General features: G+C 29.3%; 1 protein-coding gene across 1 annotated transcript; it reads left to right on the top strand.

The window, feature by feature from the left end:
• Window positions 1-9,669: 9,669 nt before the first annotated feature.
• LOC102603527 (uncharacterized) lies at window positions 9,670-11,706 on the top strand. Its single transcript, XM_006352567.2, has 2 exons — window positions 9,670-10,740; window positions 11,352-11,706. The coding sequence occupies exons 1-2, from the start codon at window positions 10,302-10,304 to the stop codon at window positions 11,555-11,557; spliced, it is 645 nt and encodes a 214-aa protein (XP_006352629.1). The 5' UTR covers window positions 9,670-10,301; the 3' UTR covers window positions 11,558-11,706.
• Window positions 11,707-22,193: the final 10,487 nt, after the last annotated feature.

Genomic DNA, 22,193 nt, shown 5'->3' on the forward strand with positions numbered 1-22,193 from the left:
CCACCCCCACCCCCAAGAACATATGCCCCCTCCATTTCTCTTTGTAAAAAAAAAAAAGTTGTGCTCTTCAAGCCTCCTATGAAGATATTTTCTCATGCATTACCACTCTTATCACTATCATGGCCAGCAGTTAGTTTCATCATTTGAGAAAGGTCACATGTGTAGACAATCTCTTTACAGAAAGTTCATCGATTTTCTAAGTGTGAAAATGTAATTTAAGAGTATAAAAAAAAATTGAGACATAACTCAGTATGTTATATTTAAAATGATACTTAAAAATAAGATTGAAGGGTAAAATAGAATGTCTAAATTAAAAAATGGAGGCAAATTAGAAGGAGTTATCAATGTATTTGACCTAAGAAAAATGTTAGTGTAGACTGATTGGACTATTATGGTCTTTAATAATATCATTTGTTGAGAAATAGGATAACATGTATGTAGTTTTGATGATTGACAAAGTGAACCTAGTTTACTATTTGTTGTCTTATGTATTCTCTATCAGGTGAATCAAGAACCAGGTTTCTGAGACGCGAATGCGGACAACCTATACAGATATGGAAGATTGTCACAAAGAAGGAAATAAATGAGTTGTGTTCAAGTATGTACTATTGAAGTTTGATCAGTTAAAAACTAGAGTTATTAGTTTTTATTGAGTTCGCCAGTCGTAGTGAATCAATGAGCTATTTTGTGTGATGTTTGGGTAGGTAAAGGCTAGGGTTATTAATCTTTGTTGAGTTGTTCTAGAATTATTATTGAGTTGTAATAATTTCTAGATTGAAGAGAATAGCCGTGTGGGTGAAAATTGTAACAAGAAGCGAGTTTAACTTCTTGGAGAGTAGTTAGAACAGTTTGAGTGAATTGTTGAGTTGAGGTACTAGAGTAAGTCTCTTTGATTCATAGTTGTAATTTGAAATGTTGCTCTTGAGAAGTTAATGGAAATTGGTGGTTAAAATCCTACGCAATGTAGGTCGCTCACTTCGCTTTTAGGAATCAAATTCTGAATATGTGCAGTGGGGTGAAGTAGTTCTTTCATGGTTGTAGACATCAAATTTTTTATGGAACTCTACAAGATGAAGTCCAATTTTTGTTCAAGTTCTTGAAGGGTACTCTATCATATATCTTAGCTCACGCCTATATAAAGGGTATCATATTTCCTTGATCTCATAAACTTATGAGATATTCATAAAAAGATCAACGTATCAAGTAATGTCTTTGTCAAAGTCGTTGCCCGATATTCCTAGCGATCAGATGCATCGCAAGAAATTATTCTACAATGGAGAAATACAACATTAATGACTCTCCAATCACAGAGAAAATTCAAAGAGAAGAGTCAAGAAAGGAACAAAATATACTCACAAATATTCACAATAAAATATCTCTATTTCATCATGTTTTATTTGTGATTGTAGTCAATTATCCATCTCTTTAAATTTTATTGCAAACAAATTGGAATTGTCCAGTGGAACCACACTTCCCCTTCATTTATTCTCTCACAAATCAGATCTGCAAGTTTGGAGCCACAAAATTGCAAAGATGGAAGTTTTCTTTTATGGATATTTCAAGTCTTGTGTTTTTGAGTTTCATCAAATCTTTATTAGAATTTTTTGAAACATCTCTACTATAAACCTTAGCTCACACTTATATAAATAATAACATATTTCATTGAATAGATATCTCGAAATCTCATAATTAACTCACGTAATATATATTAATAAAGATATCAAGACATCAAATATTGTCTTTATCAAGTCACAATCTGAGTTCCTAGCGATCAAATATATTAATACCTCCTGAACAATATCTGCAGTTTTAGAAATTCACTTTTCATTTACGCAGATCATTTTACCCACCCGAACTATTTTAAAGTGTAAAAAGTGCATCCCTAACTCCCCCTAAGACATATATAACAGCTTACCTAATGGAAGATATTCTACACTCGCCTCCACATCATTGTTATATCAATGCCACATTAATAAATTGTCATATCTAAAAATAATATTATATTTTTCATGTAATTTGATTTCTTTTCTTTCAATACGTTATTGCACCCGCTACATAACCACTAAACCTATTGTTTTCACCATAAAAAATCATACTCCCTCCGTCCCATTTTATGTGATGTAGTTTGACTCGGCACGGAGTTTAAGAAAGAAAGGAAGACTTTTAAAATTTGTGGTCCAAAATGAATGATAGAAATTTGTGTGGCTGCAAATCATTTCATTAAGGGTAAAATAGACATTTTATAGTTAAATTGTTACTAAATATAGAAATGTGTCATTCTTTTTGGGACTGACTAAAAAGGAAAGTGAGTCATATAAATTGGGACAGAGGGAGTAATCGAACTATTTTAAAGTGTAAAAAGTGCATCCCTAACTCCCCCTAAGACATATATAACAGCTTACCTAATGGAAGATATTCTACACTCGCCTCCACATCATTGTTATATCAATGCCACATTAATAAATTGTCATATCTAAAAATAATATTATATTTTTCATGTAATTTGATTTCTTTTCTTTCAATACGTTATTGCACCCGCTACATAACCACTAAACCTATTGTTTTCACCATAAAAAATCATACTCCCTCCGTCCCATTTTATGTGATGTAGTTTGACTCGGCACGGAGTTTAAGAAAGAAAGGAAGACTTTTAAAATTTGTGGTCCAAAATGAATGATAGAAATTTGTGTGGCTGCAAATCATTTCATTAAGGGTAAAATAGACATTTTATAGTTAAATTGTTACTAAATATAGAAATGTGTCATTCTTTTTGGGACTGACTAAAAAGGAAAGTGAGTCATATAAATTGAGACAGAGGGAGTAACAATTACTACAAAATATCATAACTAATCACCACCAAATTCGATTCATTACCACCATCAAATTCTTTCTTCCACCTCCAAAAATCAAAGCACAATCGTATATTTTATCACTTACCATAATTATCACTTCAATCCTAAAAAAAAAACTCAAACTATACGAACTTGATTCTTAAATATTCTTTTACGTCCAACTGAAGTTTGTGACTAACAAAACAAATAAAATAAGTCTCAAAAAAATAGTTTCCAAATCTCTATTGAAGCTAATACTTCAAAATTGAATCTTTAATTTGAAAAAAATTTGAAAGCTGGGATCGATGGACTTGGATTAAAAAAGATTAAAAAATTATTCACCAAAAAATGACAAAGAAATATAATTATTAGTTGCTCTTACGAAAAATTATTTGGCCAAGATAAAATTAGTGAATATATTTCATGTAAAATGTTTGAGAAAAAATGAAAAAAATAATTCTCTCGGAGCTCTACAAATGGATGGGAAAAAGCCAAAAGAATTGTATATGAAAAATAAATAAATTGACTCTATTTCACAAGAAAAAATAAATTAAAGGTATATCAACTTAAATTTTAATGTTAATTAATTATGTGTGTTAATTAATTATAAAATGTTCAATTAAGAAAAACACATGGATTAATCAGATTTTAACTCATTTTCGTCTCTCATGTCTCCAAGATAAATATAAATAATTTTTCAAAGTAAAAAGATAAATATAACTTTTTTCTATTTAAAATTGAATTTTGTGCGTATCATCCCATAGTGAATTCGTTTGACAAAGCTTAGTTCAATGTAAGAAGATTCAAATTTTCCCCAAGCTCGTTACAGTTTATTTTTTTCCTTTTAGCTTCGGCATGACTCACAATTTTCAGTTATACTTTTTTTTTATTAACATATTGAGTATTGAATATATATTTCAATATTAGTAATTCAATCATTATATCCTTTTTTAAGATATTGATGATTTTTAGAATAATTGAAGGAAAACTAATTCAGAAGAAAAAATTAAAACCTGTTTTGGATTGAAAAATTGTTACCCACAACAATGATGGAGGCAAAAGTTTCAATTCAAAATATAAAAAAATAGACACGCAAAATCAAATGAAGTGGCAAAGGTATTACTAGAAGAGCTTTTTTATTTTTATTCCTAGACTAGAAAGATGAGATTGCTTGGTCACTAGGGCACACATATATAGAATATTCTTGGCTGCTGGTGTGTATGAAGCATATATCTCTTATCATGCCCCATTTCTTTCTATTTTTATCCTTATATCCATCGACCTCTTTTTAAAGTTTTTTGTATTTTTATTTTTACACTTTGCAAGGTTTTATTTTACTTTTGTTTGGTGTTGGAAATAAGTTATTTTAGAATTAATTATCTCAAAATTAGCTATTTCAATTTTTTTATCTTACTGTTAATATAGGATAAAATAACATTACAATTTGGGGATAACTAATATATCTCGAAATAATTTATTCTGCAATTTTATTTGCCAATCAAAATATGAAATAAGCTTATCCTTAAATTAATCATAAAATAGTTTTTTCTTTATCCCTTATACCAAAGTTGCTCTCGTTTATCTAATGAAAGGATTGAATAGTATAGAAAAGAAAAATCTACATTTGATTAGGTGACACGGCTAAAAGTCACAATTTTTCTTTATCAAATTTTCGACTAAAAAATGTTCGATAACTATTCCCATAGATGTTTTGATTGAATTTGTAGAAAATAATAATAATAATAATAATAATAATAATGTTTCCATATGGAAATAATCTATTTCTATCATGCATTTCTCCAGTGAGTTGGTTTGGTGAGAAATGAGTGAAAAGTCATAATCTATAACACAAATTTCTTATTCACGATGAAAATTTTTTTCTTTATTTCTAATAGTGATAATTCAATTTCTTATTGATTATAATTGATCTATGTACTTCTTATTTATCCCATCATAAATGGGAAACTAGATGAGGATATCCACATATGGAAGTCCATGCTTTATGAGGTGTGTTACTGTGTTATGCCTAATACTTGGTCTCATGTGTGCATGTTGGCACATTGGCATATTCTTGATTTGTGAACCACTACTACAAAGTAGTAATTGAGGTGAAAAATCCACTCTAGAATTGTGACTTTTTTCAGATGTGACTATAAGCTTTCACCTTAGAATCTCTTCAAAAAGATCATAGAGAATATTATTATTATTATTCTTATTATACCAATTAAAGTGTCAATATGTGGAGCATGGCTTACAGCCATTATTTGCAATTATTACTTGATGCTAAATATCATATTATTATCTTGAGTTAATTATTTATTTATTTGGTTGGTGCATTATTAGGCTTTTAGCTTCGCAACTTGTGGCTTCAAATGGAGGATTACAGATTTTTTTTTCGTGTCATTATTGGCGCTCGATCTCAGATAAAATTGTTGGATCAAATTCATCAAAGACACCATTTTAGAACTAGTGTTTTTTTGGCATCACTATAAATAAAGGAATGGTTAGAAAACATATGTATAACGGAAGCATTTAAGAAATATATTACGTATATAAAAAATAAATAATATATATGTAATATGTTTATGCTAAAATACATATGATTATACTGGAATACATAATTTTTTAACTTTTTCGGTTGATGCATTCAACATTATCTCAGGCTTTTAGCTTTTGTAACTTGTGACTCGATCTAAACGAAGAGTTACCTTTTATTTTTAACTTTTATTTAAGATAAGAAAATCAATGGAGTCATATAACTACTTTTTCATGCTAGAAGTCTCAAATTTAAATTTTAAATATTTGATAGAAATTACTTTGTCCTCTGTAATAGAATCAATCTTTTATACAAATTCAGATTAAAGAAGTCTCAAAATAAACATTATTAAAAATTGGATAAAAACAATTGAGTTATTTGGTATTTTCTTTGTCTCATATTAGATGAACATTTTCTATTTTATTAGATAATTTAAAAATCATAAATAAATTGATTAATTTTACTATTTTGCTATATTTATTTATACAATCTATAGAATCACACTTATTGCTACAGTCTACAGGCTTTGGATGTTAAAGAATCATAAGTTTTCAAATAAAAAGGCGACAAGAGGCTTATGTCGTGAAGAAGATTTATCCGGGCTAGCTAGTTAGTTCTCCTTTTTATTTATATGTTAGCTCAAGAAATAGTCGATAAGAGACTAATTCCCGAACTGGGCATGTCCAATTGAGGAACAAGCATATTTTTTTCTCCCTTGAGCCGTAAAGAACTACTTTTGATAATAAAATGAGGATATTTATCAAAAAAAAAAAAATTAATCTCTTGAAAAAAGAAATTTTTGAGTCTTCAAAGTTTGTTTAAATTTCCAAATGTCATATTAATTGTAGGGGTAAAATAGAAAATTTTGATTAATTCTAAACAAATATTTTAGTAAGATGTTCATCTAATATGGGATGGAGGGAATACTTATTACTAATGAAAGATAGCAAATATCTCTTATAATTAGTCGAGTAGGGCAAAAACTAACCCAAACATCACAATCATAATAAAAAAGAGAAAAAATTACTTAAATACACAACTTATTTTACCATATTCTCTAAAATTTCCTACCATTTAAAAATATTACAAAGAACACTACACTCTCCTATTCTCGAATACATCAGTTTAGTGGACGTTCTCCGACAACTTTCTTCATGTGGCGTGACACGTCTATCTTTGACACTCATCAATCAGCTAAAAAACGACAGTTGCGAAGCCAGTGGTGAAGTAGCGCTTGCTAAGGGAAGAGAGCTCTCACCTTGACGGGAGGATTAACAGGACAAAGATCCGCTACTCCGTTGTAACCACTTTTGTACCTGTACCGGCTTGAGCAACCGAAATATTGATACTGGGAGATCGGGGATCAGCTGAAACACTCGAAGATGCACATTTGGGGATTCGACGATAAAGATCGGACAACGATCTCACTTTCCTCCTCATATTCGGAAAGATTTATGTTAATTCGCTCTGCTCGCAGAGCGGTATAAGCTGCTCCGTTGTAGCCACTTCTGTACCTGTACCGGCTTGAGCAGCCGAAATATTGATACTGGGAGATTGGGGATCGGCTGAAACACTCGAAGATGCACATTTGGGGATTCGACGATAAAGATCGGACAACGATCTCACTTTTCTCCTCATATTGGGAAAGATTTATGTTAATTCACTCTACTCACATTGCGGTATACTAAAAAAAGAAGCGACTATCTTACTTAAGTAATTATCAGATCGATCTTTGAAGGACAAGATCTTTTTTTATGGTTGACATTAATAGTCGGTAGGATATATCACTTTACGAGATGTATCAGAACGTACACGATGTATTGAAACATTGAGTGATAGATCCGAAAGCGAAACTTGATATATCGAGACATTAAAGGATGTATCCGAAATTGGAACGCGATGTATCGAAATATTTGAAGATGTATTCAGATTCCATCAAATTTAAGTGATTTTTGTAATTTAAAATAGTATATAATTATTTCTTAAACGCTAAGATTTGCTTAAAATTCTCAAAAAAAATTGGCATATACTGTAACTACAAAAACTTTAATGATTACAACATTAGATAAATTAATCCCTCTTTTTTTCTTTCTTCGATGAAAGTAACTTACCGACCACATAATAACTCTACCTTTTCACTTTTATTGCTACTTGTTCACCATTTTAACTTACCGACAACAACAAAACAAAATATTTCATTTTTTATTTGTCATTTTTGACATTTTTTTTTTTAAAAAAAGAAGAGATTATCTCTTTACCCTTGATATTTATTTCCCAAATCACGAGACCTAAAACTATAGATTAATTAGAATATAAATATTATAATAAAATACTTATATTTATTATGGATTAAAAAAGATTCAATTCATTCCTTTTTTTTTTCGAAAGGGACCTATGTTGGTTTGGGTCCCTAGAATCAGGATTGACTTATTTTAAGTATTTTAAAGTCAAACTTTAAGCATATTTGGAATATTTAGACAAATAAAAAAAGCTTATATAAGCATTTAGTTTTAAGCTAAAATAATAAATAACTAGCTTATAATTTTTTACTTATAAATTAAAGGTCAAAAATTAATCCAAACAGACTCTAAGAGCTTGTTTGACATTGTTGTTGGAAGGCTAAAAATACTTGTTTGAGAAAAAAATATTATTTTCTTAAAAAAATCAACGCGTTTGACTAATAGTAAAATCGGTTTTAAACGAAAGCAGAAGCATCTTTTCTGTTGTTGAGAAGAAGCTAAAAATCTATGTTTTTCTTTTAAAGCAGAAGCAGAAAATTATTTATTTCAAGACTAAAATATCCTTGCCATATATATACATATTTACCAGTATATCTTTTATATTTATTTATTTTTGTGGTAAATTTTTCATATGTAATGATTTAATTTGTGGAAACATTTAAATTTATTTTACTTGATATTTCTAATTATATTTAAATCATCATGTTAATTTTATATAAATATTTTTTATTCATTTATTATAATATTAATTGAAAATTTGAATATTACAATTTAATTAAAAGTTTTATAATAGATATTTAAAATAACTTATCTTTTTTTTAAAATTTTTTTTATCTTTATTTAACAATCTTAATATTAAAAATGCATTAATACTTGTCTTTTTTTTTTTTGTAATTTAACTCTCAAAGGTATTTTTTTTTTAAAAATTAGCCAAACACAATCTACTTTTCAAAAACACTTTTTAAGAAAAGCTAATTATTTTAAATTTTTCGAAACACTTTTTTGAAAAGCGATTTTAAAAAGTGTTTCTAAAAATATGTTCGATATTCATGTCAGACCGTTGACTCATCTCTTCACTCATGAAATTGAGTAAAATCACAGGTGAAGAGATAAGTCGATTTCAGTTCATTATGTTCGATAATCATGCCAGACCGTTCAAGGCCAAAACTCAATGTAAATAGATTGATTCTTCGATGAATTGGATCGCAGCATAAAATATCAAGTCTTGTGTATAAAGTATACTTTTCAAAGAAAGGGGTTCGATTGTACTCTTGATTAAGAAAGAAAGGTTTGTTATAAATATGCAATATCAAATCGAATATAAGCAAATAAATTAAAAAAACACATCAATTATCATATTATCAAAATAACGATATTAAGAAAATTGATTTCAATATAATATTTGATATATATCGTATCATATCTATCGTGTGCTAGCCAGTGGAAACCCAAATGACATGCTCACACATACCAAAAAAAGAAGAAGAAGAAAAAGACAAATTAAGGGACAAATTGATTACGACAATTGACCAATGATCTCTCACATGAGCCATAATCTTTGATTACTCCATAATTATGACGAATGTTGACTGAATTCTACACCTTTTTAATTAAATAATTAATCACCGAATCCGATTACTTTGATCTGTTTCTTTCGTTTTTATCGCACTAATAATGTAATAATCGTTTTGTATCACCTATTTATGATTAAGATAATTCATTAATTACCTAATCAAACAAAAAATAAAACGTCTTCAAATCACTCCTATTTAATTGCTCCTTATCAAGGTAAAATCTTAACGGTACAGAATCATCAAACAAGATTGAGTGCTTAGGTATCTTTTATTTTATTTTTATATACTATATATAAGTGGAGTATTATTTTTGTAACCTCACCACCTTTATTATGAACCAATAAAAATTCTTTGACATAACTCACAACACATCCTTTTTTTGTCTCTTTAGATAGACAGCATAATTTGGTCCACCACTTCGCAATTTACATAAATAGCAAAACACTACACACATAATATTTATTATAAGAATTTGCAACCATGAAGGAAGGGATACTTCATAATGATATAGCATAAGATACATTCTTGTATGTTTTTTCAAAAAGAAAAGAACCCCTTCACTCTCAAGAAACTTCCCACCGACGACTCCTCTATATTCCTATTTATAAAACAAAAAACCATAGTCTTTCCTTTTCAAACATATATATTTTGGCTCATCCGTTTTATCTGCTATCTTTCATTAGTACATATATAAAAATTAGGTTCAATTTGCACGCATCGATCTTTCCATTGTTTTATATGCTATCGTTCACTGGTCAGTAGAACTATATGGTAACTTTGTTCATCTGAGTGATAATCATATCTCCGAGGATCCTAATTTGCATATGTAATAAATTAGCTAGGTTCAATTTGTGCCTATCCATCTTTTGATTGTTTTATTTGTTATTTCATTTGTATAAATATCTGGTACCTTTGATCATCGTAAACATAGGCATATACATCTCCAAGAATCCTAATTTGTATTAGGTTCAATTTGCAAGCTATCTCTTGGTTTGTTTTGTTTGCTACCTCTCACGAGTCACGGATACACATATATTTGATAACTCTGTTCATCCAAGTAATATCGATCCATATATATCTCCAAGAATCCATATTTCTTTACTAAAATTAGGTTGTTGAGATGGGGAATTGTGTGTTCAAGGGTTTTGGTTTTGGTGAAGTTGATGTCGAAGAAGAAGAAAACAACAAGATGCTGATAAAAGTGGTGACTTGTAATGGTGGCATCATGGAGTTACATGCACCCATCACAGCCCATTGCATCACTAATGAATTCCCAGGACATGCCATTTATCATAGCCATGACATGTTCTCTCCACCACTTTTTCCTAATGAGGAACTTCATGCTGGTGAATCATACCATCTCCTTCCTCTACTAAACCATCCTATTATTAAATCCAAAAGAGGTCAAAAAGAAGAAAAATGCGATGTTGATGATGTTACTACTTGTGATAGTAGTAGAAGCAATTTACCTCAACCAACACCTTATAGGATGTCATTTGATAATCAAAGGATGCTAAAGAGATCAGAAGCTGAGGTTTTTCCTACCTACAATAGTACAGGTAAATTGAACACCCTTTATTGGAAAATAATGTATGTGTATTTATATGTTAACTATGAACTAAGTTTAATTGTTTGGAGTGCCAAATAATACTTTTTAGTCATCTTAAACTTTTCAATATGTTTTTAAATCATCAGCTATGTTGACTTGTACTACTTTCCGCACGTGTAGATTAATGATTACAATTTTTTAGAGAACTTATACTCGACTTCATAATCAAAGTTAAGTATCTTGATTAATGATTCTCTTATTTAAAATACCTTTTACATAAATTGAGACAAAGGAATTTTATATAGATGTATATAAATGATCCGTCCTATAATTATGTAAAAGTATTAGTACTATTTAGAGAGTCAAATAATTTTTCCTTACTATAATTTTCTAAAAATACTTTAAATCATCGGCTAAGTTGACTTGTATTATTCGGGTAATTTTCAAATATGTATATTTTATTTTAAATTTTTGAAGAATCTATATTCAAATACATAGTCAAAATTAACTATTTTGATTTTTGTACTTTAAACTTTTTCACATAAATTAAAATAGAAACAGTACTATAAGTCATATATTAAAGTTTAAATACTTAACGAAATTTTTGACTTTACTATGCAGGTGTGTGGAAAGTGAAGTTACTTATTAGCCCTGAACAATTGTCAGAAATTTTGTCACATGAGGCACGTACAGAGGCACTAATAGAGAGTGTTAGGACAGTGGCCAAATGTGGTTCTGGTGCTTCTTCTATGGCTACTGCTCACTCAGACAAATGGAGTTATTCTAACACTAATAATAATAATTGGAAGGCAGCCACTCCTATCTGACCACTCTTCATGTTTGAGTTATAGTGTTATTTCCGGGGATTCGAGTTCCGTCGAGTACATAGTCGTCTTTATTAAAATAGGTTTTAATTTCAATGTTGAATTTTTCAACGTAAATTTAAATTTAGTCAGACATCAATATAAATATCGAACATCAAATCAAATGAGAAATAAAAAAATGTTATTTTCTTTGCTAATAAAGTTATATGTTCTTGTGAGAATTCTATGGTAATATTCATATTAGTTGATGTTTAGTTTTAGGTCTTAAAAAATGATTGAGAGAATAAACATTTAATGTTAAAGGTAAGAAATATATTTTTCTTTTAATATGTTAAAAATAATAAATAAGAGTGAAAATATATTCTTAATATAATGATCAAATAAAAATAAACGGATAAAATACCATACTAACTAGCCAGGTTTAGAAAACATCACAAGGGGTTGCAAGTACCTTCTCATGCTCATGAGATTGATCAATATGGCTCAAAAATATATTCGGGCCCAAATCCATTTTAAAAGTTCGATGTAGAAAAAAAAAAGAATTCAACACGAACAAACAAATGGCATAAAATAACCAAATTTCCTAATCCTGACAAGCTCAAATTCTTTTTAAACCGCCCCAAATTTTAGATATTATCTTTTTTCAATATTTTGAATCTTTGATATATTATTTACTTAAAATAATTCACTGTTTCAATATCAACCAGCTCAAACCTCCTCTAAACAATCCTAAATTTTAGATATTAGCTTCTCTTGATAGTTTGAGTTTTTTTTTTTATATATATTTATTCACTCGTAACGATTCACATATTTTTAGCAGGTTGAATTTTAAAAAATGAGCTTTGAAATTCTTCAATGACGGATTTAAATGGACATCAACTTTTTTTTTTGGTTTCCCACCCGGTGTTCGGAGCCCACATTGGAACTCGAACTAAATCCGGATCGCGCTCTGCAGGGCCCATTCGGTGGTGGCGCTCCCAACTGGATTTTCTCCATACCCAGGGCTCGAACCCGAGACCTCTGGTTAAGGGTGAAGCACTCTTACCAGTACACCACAACCCATGTTGGTATGGACATCAACTTAAATCTTCCTTTAAACAACTCGAATTTTAAATATTAGTTTCTCTCAATATTTAATTTTTTTGATATATTATTAATTATTTAAAACGATTCACATTTACGACAAATTCAATTCACAATTTGTAATATAGCCCAAGGTGAATCTGGCTTGAATTAAAAAAAAACAAGCACGTCAAAATTCTCTCATTGATGACTCTCTTTCTAATTGGTGTTTAGTTAAGTTTAGAGGTGATAAAATGGTTAAAATTTATGGTTATTCAAAAGTGGGTTGAATATGAATTAATCTATTCATCTCAAATATGAATAAATTTTGGGTATCCATCAAGTGCACTCCCCTTAAAGTATATCAGGGTGTAGGAACCTCTAAAAAATTACACTTATTAATGTTGTACTTGGTATAAAGTAAAAATTGTTTTACAAAATTTTTATGTTTAATTGACTTAATATTTTGGCGAATATTTTTCAAACACTTATTTTCTACTAATTTAAAAAAGATGATTTCCCTTACATAAAGTAAGAAAAATATTTTTCAAAAACTCTCTTTCAAGCTTACTACCTCAAAACAAATCTAGACCTCAGAATTGACTCCCAAACTCAACCCTAGACCCGACTCACGACCATGACCCCCACCCGACACGGGACCCATATCTCAACCTTGACCCTGGACTCAACTCCCAACTTGGGACCTAACTCCCTATCCCGACCTTGAACGCAGGACTCAACACCCGACTCTTGAACTCAACCTGGACCAGACTCTCGACCCCGGTCTGGGACTCGACTCCCCACCACAAGACCTGTAACTCAATCTCGATCCAACTCCTGATTCCGAACTCAATTTTTGATATCCCGACTCGAGCTCTGACTCCCAATTGACAGGAATCCTGATCCTGACCCTGACCCAAGTTAAAATTAGAAAAGTAAATAAAAAATATGTTGTCACTATCAGTGTAACTCAAGTGAGATGGTAGAGTATATATGATGGTAGATCATAGATGTGAAACTCTGTTGCTTAGTAATTAGTATTCTTCAATTCAATCATCAAAGTTTAGGTATGTCTTAAAGAAGACGTTGGTCCTAGACTCCTAGTAATTAAGAGACAATTCTCTATTTTTGTCTCGAGTGATTGCATATGGATGAAAAATGTGTTAGAAATTCCAAACATTTAACGCTAAAAGTCAAATTGACAATGAATGGGACAATGATCTTCGAAATTTGGCCATAGCAAAAAGAATCTTGTACCATACCTTTAAAGACAAGTTATTTATTTAATTGTTCCATAAAAAATAATTATATCTGCTAGTTATACATATAAAATTTACATATTATTACATATAAAATATGCATATATTGTGTATATTATAGATTAATATATAATTGTTGTTATTTTGATGGGCAAATATATAGTATACAAATCTCATTATTCACGTTTGTGACACTTCAATGCACTTTTGGGTCACAGAATAATTAAATTGTAATATACATATAAGAAATTTTTATCCTATAATATATTTTAACTTATAGTATTCTGTCTTATTTTTTAGATTAATTAATCTCTTTTCTTTGGACGGGTTACTGATATGGGACGCAGGGAGTATAGTTCTAGTTTCTAAGAATTTTTTAAGAGGTGAATTAGTAAAATTATCTTCTTATTTATGATTTCTTAATATGCGTATAAAAAGGAAAGTGATTAATAACTAATATGAGATGGAGGGAATACAGTTCTAGTTTCCAAAGAGAATTGATCTCAATTGAATCCCTTTAGCTTTGCCATTGACTAAAAATGTATAAAGGTTAATTAATCTCTTCCGTGAGCTTTGGTTTTGTTTTTCACTTGCATGAAATAGAGAAGATTAGACCAAATTAATGTAGGAAAGAAACCTAGCAAAAAACTTGCTATTTTCACATAACTAATGATAACATCCCAAGTATTGGAAGTTGGAAAACACTTCTTTTATCAAGAATGAATTTAAAGGCAATTGATTATTTGGACCTACATAACTCCCCTTACCAAAACATGCATTTTACCAAGAAGATAATGTTTAGCCAAAAATTGAAATGTCTACACTTTGATCTCTTTTGTTACTTCCCCGTCCCATATTAGTTGATCATTATACTAAAAATAGTTGTTTTATATTAATTGTCGGCCTTACTAAATAAAGAACATATACTCCCTCTGTCCCTAATTACTTGTCCACTTTTTCTTTTATAGTTGTCCCAAATTACTTGTCCATTTTGACAAATCAAGAAAGGACAAATTCTTTTTACCTATTATACCCTCAATTAAATGACTAATTATTTTGAAAAATGTAGAACTTTTCATCCACTTCATAATTAATAGGGATAAAATGGTAAACTCACTATGTCATTAATTATTTCTTAATAGATGTGTTAATTTAAAAGTGAACAAGTAATTAGGGACAGAGGGAGTATTACCTTTGCAATTAATTCTTTTTGAAAATGTTTACATTTATTTGTAAAATTCCCATGAAGCTTTTAAGGGGTAAATTAGTAAAATTATCTTCTTATTTATGATTTTTTAAGCATCGTACAAAATAAAAAGTGATCAATTAATATGGAACGGAGAGAATATCGAGCAAAACCATAAACTTCTTGTAATGGATTCAACATAACTAACTAGAAAAGTTGTTTGGTACTTCTTATTTGGGAAAAAAAGAACCTGAAGAAGAAAGAGGAATAAAGTTGCTTCAAAATGTTGTAGTGCTACTAATATAAATGACATTTTTCTACGCAATTTATACTTCTTCTTTAGTCCGCAATTTTCAATAAATTAGATGTGTGTGTTGATAAATGATAATATGTCATTGTTACATGTAACGTGATGTATCTTATCTGGTTGTATAAACTTCTCAAGGTATAAAGTTCTAAAATAAACTTATGTCTTATAGGACATAACTTATGCCTAGCGAGCTGTTTTTTATGTCTTGAAAGTTTTTTTGTTTTTTAATATTAGGGGTATTTTTTGCATTTTAATTATTTAAAGTGTTGATTGACACCCAATTTTGATCTTCCTATATCTACTTGGGTTGCTAGGGTGCGACAGTGTTGAAGGGAACAAATTTGAGGGGCAAAAAATAAAGACTACCTCAAAATAGGAGCATTCCTACTATGACTTGCTGATTATGTCACCCCTAACGTCAGACTAGGGCAAATTTTGATGAAGTAATTACATTTTAAAATTTGAGAATTCATAAATTTCAAATTGGTTCTCGGCCTACCTAGTCCAGTGGCGTAGCTACAGCCACCCCAGGCAGGGTCGGCTCTTGCCTTTGTAAAACAAGGCTTATGCCTTAGGCCCCCAAATTATTATCAAGAATAAGTTGTGTTAAATTTTTATAGAAAAAAATGATTAATTATGATAAAAAATATATTATTTACCCACTTTAACATCTTTTATACTTTGTTAAAAATAAGAATTAATAGTGAAAAGTGTTGAACAAAGTGAATTACAAATTTATTTTTTATTTCTTTTTAAATTTTAGTTTCAAACATTACAACAAGCATATTAAAATAGTGTATACCAAGTCATCAACTTCTTAAATCAAATTATATGGTTCTAACTCTTATCTTTATTTATTAATTGCCAACTTATTACTTATAAAATTATGTTAACAATTCATATAATAATTATCTCACTGAAAGGATGTTTTTCAATGTTGAGTCGATAAAAATCTTACCTAAAATCAATAACTGAAAAACAATATTAAATACTAATAATTTTCATCTAAATAGTGTAAGAAAAATAAATTTTGAATAAATATGTATACGAAGTTTGTTTATATTTTAGGCCTCAAATTGAAATTTCGCTTTAGGCCCCCAATTACGTTGAGCCGCCTCTGACCCCACGGTATCCAATTGGACACCCTTCGTCGAAAAATTATGTTGTATATACATGTCAAATTCTATATTTAAAGAATATATATTTAAAGTTAGACACACTTGACAAAAGTTATGTCTTTGGTGCAGTGGTAATAGGTGTCCATTTGAATGAAGGAGTTCTAGGTTCAAACTCTAAATAGTATAATATTTTTTTGTTTTATTTTGACAGTCACACACTATTTTCTTGGACACCCTTAATAAAATTTCTAACTCCGCCACGACTACCTACCAATATATACATCTGCAATGTGAATGGAAGATCACTCAAAAATGCATTTACACGTGAAATTTTCCCAATAGAACTTATAGGTAAATAGCTCAATCATATACTCCACTTTATTCATCTGTTAGAGTGTTACCATCTTTGGCCTACAAAGTTTAAGCTAAACTTAGTTTATTAAACGCGTAATAATCATGCTAAACACTCACATAAATAATTTAACTTCTGCATGACCCACTGCCAATGAAAGGATTTTCCTTTTTCTATATGTGCTATTTTGTGTTAGTGCATTAAATTCAATTTAGTCTTTCTTATTTTATTTAAAGTTGTATTTTCTAATTGTTAAATTCTATCAAAAGAGTAGTGCATTAATTAAGTATATTCTAATTAAAGAGTGCACGAGTGGGTGTGGGAAGATAATTGGTATGATCCATATAATTAAATAGCTCCCAAAAATTTGTGGATTTTTAAATGTATGGCCATATTTAGCTAAAGAGTTGAGTACTATGAATTAATGACAATAACTTAATTGTAGCTTAATATGCTTTTTTAGAGGCAATTTAACACTTTTTGTAAATGTCTCTAAAGCCTATAGCAGCATTGAATCCAATGACAATTAACTAATGCCGATAAAGACTTTAGCACTCTTTGTTAATGTGCATATTTGTTGCCGTTAAAAGCTGTTTTTGTTGTAGTGTAGCATGATAAATTCATTTGTATACATGTCTTATTGCTTGTGGAAACTATGTTTAGTTCTGGAACCACAGAGGGAAGACAAAAAGTTGTGCCCTTTACACACCATATATAGCTCCCAAACTACTCTTCAGATTTTCAAGTTGGCAGCATCAGCATATAGATCAAGGTATGATGAATGTACAAATGTTGAAGTGTTTATCAACTTTTTAGTGAAATTAAGAATAAGTGTTTTATCGGTCGTCGGTTTAGAGAATTAAGTTGTTTGAGGGAAAACATAAGTATTTTGAGTAATAGTAGAACCTTCTTTTCAGAAACGTGAAAATAATGGTTTTTCTCTATAAACCTTGATTAGACATAAATTGTTGTTGATCTTGTTGCAGAAGTGTTTTTGAAAGTGATTGCCTAAATATAAAATATTATTCCCCAATGTTACTTTTTTGTGAAAAGTACTTGTCATAAAATTCAGATTTTGAAAATTTGAGGAAACAAATCTTTATTCATCAAGTTGATTATTCTTAAATCTTACTGAGTTTTGTATTAATTTGCATGGTGGGGTGTCACGAATTTATCCAATAATTAAGAAAGGAGGAAGAATTCTTATACAACAGCAAACAATGTAAAACAAAAGGAAACTTGTTCTGCATGTGATGTGGGACTCAACACATTACACAAATTATATATATATTCAAAATTCTATTATTAGAATTTGTCTTGATTATCACATACTAAAAACTTGAAAAACGTTTACAAACATAGAGAAAAAGAGACAATAATAAAATTTAGTAGATTTCCATCTTGCTTGTGAGGGTTCGATTCTTCCACATTGTAATCCCCTTTCCCCTTCCCAATTTTTATTTTTATTATTTTAAAAAAAGGGAAAAAAAGAAGGGTCTTGCCTATTATTGCATTTCCTTGGTTTTTGGTAATTTAATTTTCAAATATGGCTACTCCTTTAATGAGAAGGCCTATAATGGAAAATAGAAAAGAGAAAACTATCAACCAGACAAGTAAAGACTCACTACTTTATTCTGGGACCTTAAAAATGACAAGAAAAATAAGTGGGGGAGTTGTGTGTTTCAAGCAGCCCTCTAGGACAAGCTAGGTAGCAGGTTCTGATCAGTCCCTGAACGGATTTAAGATTTTAATTTGATCATTTTATTAAATTTATTATATTTTTAAAGATTAAAGAGTGTGTAACACACTGGTCCATTATACACCAAAATAACGAATTAAATAAAGACACATGATAATTTGATCCAAAATAATATAATAAAAATGAATTATGAGGGGAAAAAAATCAATAAAAATATATGTTCTAAACCCCAAAACCCCACCTACCTAGCCTCTCCTCCCGTCTAAACAAACTCCACATACTTGTCAAAAAGTTCCTTCCATAATTTTTTTTTATAAAAAAAATCATATTTATTCATATCATTACTACGAAGAGAAAATGGGGTAATCGATGGCAAAGAAGATTGAATGGAGGATGAGGTGGGATGATTTTTTTTATATTTTTTTTATAGCTAAAAACCTTTTTTCTTAAACTTAAAATTCATTTAAAAATATTTCAGATGCTCTTAGTGAATAGTGACAATTTTTTTTTTTTTTTTTATTGAACAAGATAGTAATGATGGAAAGTTTGATGGTGGTAAAATACTAAGCGGAGAAGAGAGAGAAAAAGAAGCAACAAGAAGGAAATAAAATGAATATAAATAAATGAAAAATCTGTTTTTTTTTTGCTCTTCACCCCGCTTATTTGATGAGTATATATATATATATATATATAAAGGTGTCAAATGACACAATCATACCCTACTATAAGTGTTTAGGTAGTCTTAATTGAAGTGTGTAAGTGAAATATGGTGTCAATTTAGATATTTCTTGATAAGTTTAGCTTTTTTGAAATCACGAATTTTTATTTAATTTAGGCCAATCTTTACCAATAATTATCTCCATTTTATTATATTTTTAAAATTATGAATTTGAATCAAGTTATTGAAAAATTATAGGGAAAAATGCACTTTTTGGACAAACAAAGCAAGTTAATTACTCACTCATAGCCTATTCTTAATTAACTCGCTTTATGTCCTGTTAGCCCAAGTAGTTACGGTAGAAATCTCACATCTAGGATTAGAGAAATCAAGAATTGTAGTGATGATTAAAATTGTTAAGTACATACTCCTTATATAGGGAGAGAATTGTAAGTCTTAAGTCAACTATACTTAGAGTCCTATTACAATACCTATTACTACTATAATAATAAAACAATTGTAAATAATCTAATCTTAGTTGGAATATAATCCTAATCGTAATCTAATCCTAGTCGTAATATAATCCTAATTAATATAAGTAGTTTAATCCTAGTGCGACTCTAATTCTACCGTAGTGCTGTAAACTTGTAGTCAGCTTCGTTGGACCTGTTCCTTTGACATGTTTCAATCATCAGCTTCCTTCATCTTCAATACTTGTTGTAGACTCGTCAGTCAGCTTCGTTGGACCTGTTTCTTTGACATGTTCCAATCATCAGCTTCCTTCATCTTCAACAGTTACACGACGTACCTCCTTCCTAACCTAGGCCCAATTTGCCTTTACTTTATTTGATACACACAAATACATATTAAAGATTGAGGATTGACTTGGTAAAACGGTGGTTGTTCCTCAATTATTCAATTTTAGTATCATGATAATATATGAATATATCGTGGTAGTATCATTCACGTATGATGGAATGACTTAGGAATACCTTTATGATATCATCACATAATATCTATACTATGATGGTATCATTTAGTATTTGTGCAATTCGTGTTATGCAATATATTGTTATGTTATCATTGAAGATTTTAGAAGCGCCTCATTAATGATTGATGATGGAGTTGGTGAAACAATGGTGTTATTCTTTAATTATATCATTTCAATATCAATATTATGGTGGTATCATTCATGTACCATTGACTGACTTAGAAAAATCTTTATAATATATATGTATATATATATATGGTTGATATCATTTGTGCAATTTTTTCAAATATATGGTTGTTCTTCAATGATATCATAACAATATGTCATATGATATCATTAAGGATTTAGAAGTTCCACATTAAAGATTGAGAATTGGTTTCGTGAAATAATAGTTGTTACTCAATTACACCATTTTAATATCATAATAATATATGAATATAATATGATAATATCATCATGTATCATTGAATAACTTAGAATATTATAATGATATCATTTAATATGAATATACCATCTTTATATGTTGAGTTCCGATGAAATCGAAATTCTAGATCTCCTTCCCATTTTACGATTGTTGAGTTGATTCTAATGGAGGGTGACCTCTCCTCTATTCACTATGGTCGATGGATGATAATAGAGAATCTAGAAGCTTTAACTATGAGTCTCTACAGTTTCAAGTATATTTTAGTACCCTTCTTAGACCTAAATTTCAATGGGTTGAATCTCAACATAGGATTGATAGTTATCACTATTATCAATAAGAGAGTATTTGTATGAAATTATTTTGCTACAAGGAGATCGACATGAACTTAATTTTCTCAAAATTATATATATAACTTTATATATTACGTTTAAAATACTGAATTTAAATGAAATCAACCTAAAATCCGACCTCGATCAATCAATACCATCCAACTATATCCATCATATCAGTATTAATATCTTTCCTCTAACAGATCTCAAAGGGCCTTCTGAAAGCTCAGTGCCTCCAAAACTCCAATAATCATCGTGGTCATTTGACATTCTTCTTCTTTTCTGTTTTTGATTTTTTTGCTTTTATCATTATCAAAAAACAGTAATGCACCTATTATTTATTTTTTAACGGTTAATGCATTTTTAATAATTAAAATACTTACGAAATATTTGTTTTGGTCATGAAAATCATTCTCTTTTTTGTTGGAATTATTTTTTCATTTTAATTAAAAATCAGAATTTGGTCAAATTATATTTGGAATTTAGGAAATATCAAAAAAATTGTTTTCATTTTTATTACATATATATTTATATATTTCAATTTTACCCTTTTTTATTTTTATAAAAATGATCCTATTTAAATTATATTTCATGTTTTTTTAAGAAAAAAGTACATCCAAATAACTTTTTTTTTTTTATGACTTATGATATGTGGCTATTTATTTTGAGATGTTACTGTTTTAGAACAAATTTGATGGTATGTTTTAGAAAAATTAGTTAGGTTGAGTAACTTTACTAATTCTTTGAAATTGGAGGGAGAGGGTGGGGAATATTAATCACATTTAGAAAAAGTAAATTCAATTTCTAAATATATTTTTTGCAACTACAACTCTAAACTTTAACTTTAAAATTTTCAAATAAATTCAATAGCATTTATTTGAATTTGAATTTAAGGAATTAAGTTTTATTTGTTAGGGTTTTTTATATTTATTTTTATGTCTAATTTCTTATTCTATATATAATAACCTAAGTCACATTAGCCTTTCGCTTGATAGAAGTATAGCCTATAAGACTCTAGTACCACACTAAACTAGCAGTCTCTAACTAATTAATACTCCCTCTGTCCCAATTTATATGACTTACTTTCCTTTTTAGTCAGTCCCAAAAAGAATGACACATTTCTATTTTAAGTAACAATTTGCCTATAAAATGTCTTTTTTACCCTTAATGAAATGATTTACAACCACACAAATTTCTATCATTCATTTTGGACCACAAGTTTTAAAAGTCTTCCTTCCTTTCTTAAACTCC

The sequence above is a fragment of the Solanum tuberosum genome, unplaced genomic scaffold (genome assembly GCF_000226075.1).
Source record: "Solanum tuberosum cultivar DM 1-3 516 R44 unplaced genomic scaffold, SolTub_3.0 scf00149, whole genome shotgun sequence".
Classification (NCBI taxonomy): Eukaryota; Viridiplantae; Streptophyta; class Magnoliopsida; order Solanales; family Solanaceae; genus Solanum; species Solanum tuberosum.